The 9,422-nt window shown below is 43.7% G+C and overlaps 1 protein-coding gene across 4 annotated transcripts in view; it reads left to right on the top strand.

Moving 5' to 3' along the window:
- The first annotated feature begins 1,373 nt into the window (after positions 1-1,373).
- COQ7 (coenzyme Q7 homolog, ubiquinone (yeast)) overlaps positions 1,374-9,422 on the top strand; it is an 80,529-nt gene continuing 72,480 nt past the window's right edge. For 3 of the 4 annotated variants that reach the window (XM_005872003.2, XM_014544425.1, XM_005872001.2), the window contains exons 1-5: positions 1,374-1,597; positions 3,123-3,237; positions 3,937-4,076; positions 5,047-5,115; positions 5,708-5,786. In XM_005872003.2, coding sequence (XP_005872065.1) covers positions 1,460-1,597; positions 3,123-3,237; positions 3,937-4,076; positions 5,047-5,115; positions 5,708-5,785 — 540 coding nt within the window. In that variant the 5' untranslated portion in view covers positions 1,374-1,459 and the 3' untranslated portion in view covers position 5,786. The remainder of the gene's footprint in view (positions 1,598-3,122; positions 3,238-3,936; positions 4,077-5,046; positions 5,116-5,707; positions 5,787-9,422) is intronic. The other variant, XM_005872002.2, reaches the window with a different exon arrangement.

The following is a 9,422-nucleotide window of genomic DNA, read 5'->3' as shown; positions in this document are numbered from 1 at the left end:
ATCCGCCCTGCTCTGTGCATGACAGGGGGCGGCGCCCCAACTCCCCAATCAGCCCTGCTCTGAGCCCGACCAGGGGCTGCACCTAGGGATTGGGCCTGCCCTCTGCCACCCAGGAGCAGGCCTAAGCCAGCAAGTCGTTATCTCCCGAGGGGTCCCAGACTGCGAGAGGGCATAGGCCGGGCTGAGGGGACCCCCCCCTTCCCCCCCCAGTGCACAAATTTTTGTGCACCGGGCCTCTAGTCCTATATAATAAAGAGCTAATATGCTAGTTAGACCGGGCAGCAGAACGACCGTCTAGAAGGACCAGTGGGTGGGGCCATGTGGCCGTGAGGCAGCCGGGGCTGTGAGGGCCAAGTCCCTTGCATGAATTTCGTGCATCAGGCCTCTAGACTTTCTATAAGAAGGTCAGATTGATGCAAGCACCAGTCTTTGGACTAGGAGGCAGAAACTTGCAAGAGGCTACCTTGACTTTATCAAATGTCTAAAATTGTTCTCCACATAAAAATATGGCCACAGTTAACATTGACCCATTGTCAGAAGGCACAGAAGACATGGTTGTCATACCTAAGGCTTGGAACACATCTCAAGGTGATACCAATACAGGTTAAAGTTCACTTTAAATATTTTCTCTGGGTCTCCATTTCCATATCTGCAAAATGGACTGAAAACAGCTTACGTACCTAAACACATTACAAAACTCTTCTCAGGGAAAAAAACTTTTGGGATGCCACCATATGAGGCTCAGAATACAAATCCAAGTGTCACTATTAGCAAATTTTTAAAAACAATATCTAATCTGTCCTGAAGAATTTACATTTTGAAGGCAAGAATAATTCAGTTGAATTGGATCTGTACCATAATGAGATGAAACCTAAGTTCTAAGGCTTATTTCTCAAAATCAGATGCTCATGGATATGGGTATTTTAAGAGAATTTAAATCTATGGTTCTCAACCTTGGCTGCAGAGAAGATTCGTGTACAGAGCTTTTTCAAAATATCAGTGTCTCCTTCCAGAAGTCAATTGGGGAGGAGCATTCATGGTTTTGAAAGCTCCCTAGAAGGTTCTGGGTAGTCAGGGTTGGGAACGAAGTGGGCCTGGAGGGGTGAGTGAACTAGAGAACCGTGCCTATCTAGAGCCAGCTGCCACATCAACTGCCTTAAGAGAAGTCAGACTCAGCATTTCCCTATCTTCATACACTTAAACCAGAAATCCAGATATTTAGCTAAAGTCTTTTAAGTGTAGGTAACATTCGCTTCTTTTAAAAATCAATACTGCAGGATAAACAATACACTTAGGGCATGTCAACCTAGGGGAACTCACTTGTTACCTTTGTTCTAAGGTGCCCCTTTCTTCTGTCTGTAAAAGGAAACATCTCAATTTTACTTGAGAGTAATGAAGAATAAACACTTGCATTGCAGCTTATGGAAGAAGAATCAGTGTCAGATTTTGCAGCTCAAGAATGACTTTAGACAATATCAATTGGGCAGCTGTGGATCGAATTATCCGTGTGGATCATGCAGGTGAATATGGAGCAAACCGCATCTATGCAGGGCAGATGGCTGTCCTGGGTCGCACAAGTGTCGGGCCAGTCATTCAGGTGGGCGCTGCTTTATATCTCTCAGCCTGGTCTACTGAACAGGGCTTACGGGGGTGGGGACCCAAAGGCCTTCAAGTAATGAATCATATTAGGTCATGTATTCTTAGGGGACATACCCTTTTCCCCAAATGAGTAAAAATTGGATATTGGGGAGAGAAGAGTGAAAAGGATATTATTCTTTCTGTGTATAGAGCACAGATGGACATCCTATATAATAAAAGCCTAATATGCTAAGTGTCTGACCGGTCGTTCAACTGTTTGACCAGTCGCTGTGATGCACACTGATCACCAGGGGGCAGACACTCTGACTGGTAGGTTAGCTTGCTGCTGGGATCCGGCCGATTGGGGCGGGCCGGACATGCCCTGGACGAATCCGTGCACTGGGCTCGATCCCTAGTAGGGGGCATGCATGAGGCAGCCAATCAATGATTCTCTCTCATCATTGATGTTTCTGTCTCTCCCTCTCTCTTCCTCTCTGAAATCAATAAAAAATATTTTTTAAAAAAAAGAAAAGAAAAAAGGGTTGAGAAACACCTTTAGGTAAAAGTACCAGTTGCTGAGAGTTTGCACTCCGGCCCCCATTGGAGCCCAGCGGAGATATTTTATACTGAGAAGCAAAAGGAGAGACCTTGGCTTTGTACTCACACAGACCCAGCTTCACATTTCAACTCTCTCCCACCTGCTACTGTGTGACCTTGGGGAAGTCACATAAACTCTAGGTCTTCACTTCCATACCTGCAGAATGGGCTGATAACACCTACCGCATTGGGTTTTGGTGAGGAATAAATGGCTGGTATAGAGCAGCTGATACCATGCCTGGCATGTAACAGACACTCAGCATAAGTTAAATTGCCTTTTCTGAGTCCTCAGGCAAGTTACTTAACCTCTCTGTGCCTCACTTTCCTCATCTGTATAATGGGGATAATAATGGTTTGTCCTTCACAAAGCAGTTGTACAGCTTAAATGAGTTGCCTACATTAAGCTATTTGATAGAGTGCCTGGCAGTTAGGAAGTGCTATGTGTTAGCTGCTATTATCATCCACCCTTTCTTCTCTGATATACATGATACTTATATACTAGCAATCTGGAAGGAAATTAAACGATACCTAATATTCTGCCCTCCTAATTTTAAATGAGCTAAACATCTCATTTCTTATGAGTATGGCTCCTCATCCTTTAGGCCAGCAGTTCTCAACCTGTGGGTCGTGACCCCTTTGGCGGTCGAACGACCCTATCACAGGGGTCGCCTGAGACCATCCTGCATATCAGATATTTACATTACAATTCATAACAGTGGCAACATTACAGTTATGAAGTAGCAACGAAAATAATTTTATGGTTGGGTCACAACATGAGGAACTGTATTTAAAGGGCCAGAAGGTTGAGAACCACTGCTTTAGGCACTTTGTGGGTCTGAGGGCTTCTGCCAGAATCATGGATCATGGATAGGGCATGTAGCTTCCTTGGGATACAGCGGTGGCCTATATGGGATGCCTACATGTTTTTATTGTTATGTTTCTTACAGAAAATGTGGGATCAAGAAAAGGACCACTTGAAAAAGTTCAATGAACTGATGGTTGCATTCAGGGTCCGGCCGACGATTCTGATGCCCTTTTGGAACGTGGTGGGGTTTGCGTTAGGTGCGTGTCTGTCCAGAAGAGCTTATGGGAGCTGAAAGGTCTGAGATGAACATATCCTTTAAGTGCCACTTCACAATTCTTGCTGTGTCCTTCTATGGCCTTTTTTTTTTTACTTAATATTTTTCTAAAGTTAAATTGGCTGATCTTTTTTTTTTTTGGCTTAAATTTATTTAAGATAGACTCTCAAAATCAGTAGTTTTATAAATAAAAGGTACAGTAAAAATAGATACAACAGGGGGGGAAACAAAGCTAGACTAGTTCAATTGTAGCCAGATAATGTTTCCTGGCAAAGCTGCTCACTCTTAACAAGGGAGAAAAGTAAATGGTATAGGAGAATCAAAGACATACCCCAAATGACGACTTTCTCCTTGCCATAATCAGGTTAGGGAGATCATTGAAAGAGAATAGCCTTCTTATTGCATTAGTCAAGGTTTAACCTGGCACCCCCTAAACAGTGGTTTTCAATGGGGTCAAATTGCTCTTGAGGACACTTGGAATACCTAAAGACATTTTTGGTGTCATATCTGGGAATGCTACCAGCATCTTGTGGTAGAGGCCAGGGATGGTGCTAAACATACCACGATGCACAGGACAGCCCTCACAACAAGGGATTGGTTATCCAGCCCCAGAGTTTGTAATGTTCTCCTTCAGCAGTGGAGTCAGTCCCATCCTTGACTGCTCTGGATTTGACAATTCCAGGCGCAGGAACCGCCCTGCTTGGGAGGGAAGGAGCGATGGCCTGCACTGTGGCCGTGGAAGAGTCCATAGCACATCACTACAACAACCAGATCAGGACATTGATGGAGGAGGATCCTGAAAAATATGAGGAGCTTCTTCAGGTATTTGACTACACTCTGAAAGGGGCTGATAAAGGGGGAAAGGGGCAGACATGCAGTTTGGTAAGAAGAAGAAAAATAGAATGTTAGGAAATGGTGGGACCTTAGAAATCTAGGTCAGCACCTCATTTTAAAGGCAAGCAAACTAAGGTACTGAGAGCTGAAGCTGTGTGCCCTGGTCACGTGCTTGGGCAGACACCAGAACCCCATGTTTTCTGAGCCCGGACCTGTATTCTCCCCATTTCTGGATTATTGGTAGGTCCTGAGCAAATGCTGTTAGCACAAACCCTTCAGATTAAATAAATGAACTAAAAGATACCCTCAGATTTTAAATAACAATCAATTTTTTAAATCTTTAAAAAATAAAATGAAAGATACTCTCAGATAATTTTCCACAGCAGGTAAGGGAACAGATATAGGTCTGGCTTTTTAAATTTATTTTATTTTTTTAAAATATTTTTATTGATTTCAGAGAGAAAGGGAAAAGGGAGAGAGAGAGATAGAAACATCAGTGATGAGAGAGAATCATTAATTGGCTGCCTCCTGCATACCCCCTACTGGGGATTGAGCCTGCAACCCAGGCATGTGCCCTTGACTGGAATCGAACCTGGGATCCTTCAGTCCGCAGGCCAATGCTCTATCCACTGAGCCAAACCGGCTAGGGCAGCCCTAGCTTTTTTTAAAGCCTAAATTGGGTTGGTAAACTACGGCCTGTGACTGACCACCTGTTTCTATAAATAAAGTTTTGTTGGAACACAGCTACATCCACTTGTTCACATGTCCATGGCTGCTGTCCCCTCTACAATGGCAGAGTTGAGTAGATATGATAGGGACCATACAAAGCTTAAAGTATTGCTTCTGTCTCTTTATAGGAAAAGTTTACTTACCCCTGTCTTAGATAATAATATGAGTTTTTAGTCTCACCCGGAGAGTTGGAATGCTGACTTGCTTCTATTTCTTTTTATTTAACCAGGTGATAAAGAAATTTAGGGATGAAGAGCTTGAGCACCATGACATAGGCCTGGAACATGATGCAGAACTGGTGAGGACCTACCTTTACTGTTGCTTGTGGTGCTTTGGTTACCTTATTTGGAAGGCTGAGGGGTGGGAAGGTTTCGGTTCCCAAAAAATAGATTTCAAAGTGACTGCCAAAGGAAGAAAACGAATACACTGCTTTGACCAAGAGCAAGCTCCCAATTGGGAATCTTCTTGCTTCCTCCTTATCATTTTCCCTGGCAGCTCCTTTTCCCTTTCCAGTGAGAAACCAGATGACTCAATGCTTTGGCAGTGGCAGAGGCATTCTAATCTTTTGAATAGTTCACCCCCCCAAATTAAAACGGATTATCTCTTAGATCTTCTTTCTTATCCAGAGAAGTCTCAGTTCTGCCAGGCAGATCTCACAAGTAAAAGTGAACATAGCCCAACCGGCGTGGCTCAGTGGTTGAGCATCGACCTGTAAACCAGGGGGTCATGGTTTGATTCCCAGTCAGGACATGTGCCTGGGTTGCGGACTCAATCCCCAGTGTGGGGCATGCAGGAGGCAGTTCCTCTCTGAAATCAATTAAAAAAATATATATATTTTTAAAAAGTGAACATAGAATGTGTTTCTTTTGTCTGCTTATTGTCTTTAACAGGCTCCAGCATATGCCATTTTGAAGAAGGTTATCCAGGCTGGATGCAGCGCAGCGATATATTTGTCAGAAAGATTTTAAGGTATGACCACTTTTCCCTGTCTATAAAAGATGATAGTAATTTAACAAGTGATATTGGTAGAAAAGGAAATGTACAATATTGTTACTGAGCAAGAGCTACTGTCCCACATGCATAGGAGCCAATACTGTGACGTCATCTTTTGAGAAAAGAAAAGGCTTTAATTGTGAGGTCCACCAGCCATGAGACTGGAGGTGAGCTCAGATCTGTCTCCCTGATGAGGGTTTTTGGGCTACAGTTAAAGGAAGGAGCAGGGGGATTTTTGCATATTTAGAGAGTTACATTGATTTAACATAATAACAGCCTAGGACGCAGGTGCTTGGGAATCACAGCTTTTCGTGCATTGAATGTTTGAATTTGCGGGTAAGGGTTTGTAGTCCACAGTGGATTTTGACCCGGTGACTTTGAAAAGTTATTTTAGGGTAAATTTTTTCTCTAGTGTGTTGTCCTACTGTTCCAGTACATGGTCTGCAGTCTTATTCTGCTAACTCTGAAAAACAACTTAGGCCGAAACCGGTTTGGCTCAGTGGATAGAGCGTCAGCCTGCGGACTGAAAGGTCTCAGGTTCGATTCCGGTCAAGGGCATGTACCTGGGTTTCGGGCACATCCCTAGTAGGAGATGTGCAGGAGGCAGCTGATCGATGTTTCTCTCTCATCGATGTTTCTAACTCTCTATCTCTCTCCCTTCCTCTCTGTAAAAAATCAATAAAAATATATTTTAAAAAAAAGAAAAAAAAAGAAAAACAACTTAGTATCTCATTAGGAACAGAACAAGGCCAGTTTATGCTGGTTTTGTGGTTATAATATTGTTATATGAGTTTTGTTAAACTGCAAGAGGCTTGTTTTTTAATAAAACTCTCCAGTGTTGATTTTTGTGTATGGTGTAAGGCTGACAGTGCACCAGGTGCATTCAAATTTCAGCAAACAAAGCTGGTCAGTGTTTGGTCCATAGCTAATTTTTTCCTAAAACATCAAGAATAAATTATTAAGAAAGTAATAGGAATCTAAAGAAAAAATTTGAGTTTACTGGTAACAAAAGGAAATTGAAAACACAAGGGTATTTAAGTTTGACACAAAGCAAGGCTGTCAAGTTCATCAGGTAAGTGGAAGACTCATTGTTTCTATTTTGAATTGTGGATTGGAGGCGGGTTACTTCCACTGGAGAATATACTAAATTGTGAATTATTTGTGAATTTGCATTATAATAATTTTCTTTAGGGCTGTTACCAAAAAATGGACCAAAACAGATTAAACTTTTCATACTGTGTTGAAGTCTTATGTGATCTGCACATCCTATATAATAAAGAGGTGATATGCAAATTGACCATCATTCTAACAGACAAGATGGCCACCCCCATGTGGACACAAGATGGCCAGCAGAGGAGGGCAGTTGTGGGCGATCAGACCAGCAGGGGAGGGCAGTTGGGGGCAACCAGGCCTGCAGGGGAGAGCAACGGGGCGGGGGGGAACAGGGCCTGCAGGGGAGGGTAGTTAGGGTGACTGGGCCAGCAGGGGAGGGCAGTTGGGGGGGGGACCAGGCCGGAAGGGGAGAGCAGTTAGGGGTGACCAGGTTGGCAGCTAGGGGCATTCGGGCTGGCAGGGGAGCAGTTAGGCGTCGATCAGGCTGGCAGGGGAGTGGTTAGGGAGTAATCAGGCTGGCCGGCAGAAGTGGTTAGGGGCAATCAGGCAGGCAGGAGGGCAGGCAGGTAGGTGCGCGGTTGGGAGCCAGCAGTCCTGGATTGTGAGAGGGATGTCTGACTGCCCGTTTAAAACAGGCAGTCGGACATCCCTTGAGGGGTCCCAGATTGGAGAGGGTGCAGGCTGGGCTGAGGGACACCCCCCACCCCCGGACACCCCATGCATGAATTTTGTGCACCAGTCCTCTAGTTTTAAAATAATTTATGAAAAACCTAGATCAGTAATTCTCCTCTCTGGCTGCACATTAGAATGTCCTGAGGAACTTCTTCCAGGTGGTAAACTAAAAATTCAGGATTAGAGTGGGGCCCAGGATCAGAATGGTTTCCAAAGCTCCTAGGTGATTCTAATGTGAGTCAGGACTGGGGACTCCTGGCCTACACTCTTAAGCTTCTTGTGGTGAAGAATTACAGCATTAAGGCTTTTGCCTTTCTGGGTTTAATCAGCACTGCCTGACGAGGCATGACTTGCCTCCAAGGGGTCCAGTTTTGAAGAGTAGTGGACACCGGGATAGTTTGGTTTTAGTCAACTTCTCTTTTCCTAGAGCAACAGTGAGTTTAATTTATGTGATAAGTCAATCAGTCTTCTGATGATAATTGCAATAAGTTAAACATGGGAGAGAAAAGTCAAAGACAATTTAGATCCCCAACTCTTTAGTGCTAGGTTACAAACAGACACCTGCAGTGTAGTTTAGTGTAGTTGTTTAACAACTGAAAAGCCAAGTTTCTACACCAGCGGTTCTCAACCTGTGGGTCGCGACCCCTTTGGGGGTCAAACGACCCTTTCACAGAGGTCGCCTAAGACCATTGGAAAACACATATATAATTACATGTTGTTTTTGTGATTAATCACTATGCGTTAATTATGTTCAGTTTGTAACAATGAAATTGGGGGTCACCACAACATGAGGAACTGTATTAAAGGGTCGTGGCATTAGGAAGGTTGAGAACCACTGTTCTACACAGTGACTGCTTCATGCCTACCTTGTTTTATAAATGCTCATTTTATGTCTTTCCTATATAAGACCAAGAGCTTCTTGAGGGCAAATAATCTTTTCCAGTCCCTAATACATTGTAGGTGCCCATTTAAAGGAAGGAAGACAGGAAGGAATGAAGGAGAAGGAAAAAGGAAAAGAGGAGAAAGGACAAGGTGAGGGAAGGATCGAGATGTTATTAAGGCTTGGCCAGTGTTGCTCAATGATTGAGCTCAGTCAGGGCACATGCCCAGGTTGCAGGCAGCTATGGATCATTCTCTCTCATCATTGATGTTTCCATCTCCCTCTCCCTTCCTCTCTGAAATAAATAAAAACATATAAAAAAATATCTTAAGCAATTGCAGAACTGCTACGAAAATGGCCTCCTAGGCTGTTCTCCCTCTCCCTTGGATCTCACTGCTGGTGGTATTTGTTCTTTGATCTTTGAAATGCTGGTAGTATTTATTGCCCTCATGTCAAAGCTAATTTTGTAAGTATTGCAGGCAGGAATCTTAGGCATCTGAAGGCACTTTGCACAATCCTTATTAAAAGCCCAGATTTGTTGCTGTTTGTTTAGCATCCCCTTCAGAATTGATGGCTGATGTTTTATGCTTGAGAGCTTCCAAAACAAGACCAGAGAGATTTTATGGATCTCCCTTTGGTTGTTTTTTATTTCATTACAGCTTGTCCTCGTGTATTAACAAGGTAATCTTGTCTTTCCCTTACTTTACTGCTCTGACCTTTCAGGGGAAATGTGATTTTAAAATTGGACATCATCCAAAGAATGCCAGCATGACAAAGGATGTTATTCTTGCAAGCAGTATTGTTCTTATTGTTCAGATTATTACATTTGTTCCTCTTTTTTCCCCCCCCATAACTCCCCTCCTTCCAGCTCTCACCCCACCCTCCGCCCTCACTCCCCACCCACTGTCCTCATCCATAGGTGCACGATTTTTGTCCAGTCTCTTCCC

Source organism: Myotis brandtii, unplaced genomic scaffold (assembly GCF_000412655.1).
Source record: "Myotis brandtii unplaced genomic scaffold, ASM41265v1 scaffold363, whole genome shotgun sequence".
Classification (NCBI taxonomy): Eukaryota; Metazoa; Chordata; class Mammalia; order Chiroptera; family Vespertilionidae; genus Myotis; species Myotis brandtii.
Note: the sequence above shows the minus strand (reverse complement) of the source record. Positions and strands in the feature narration are given on the sequence as shown.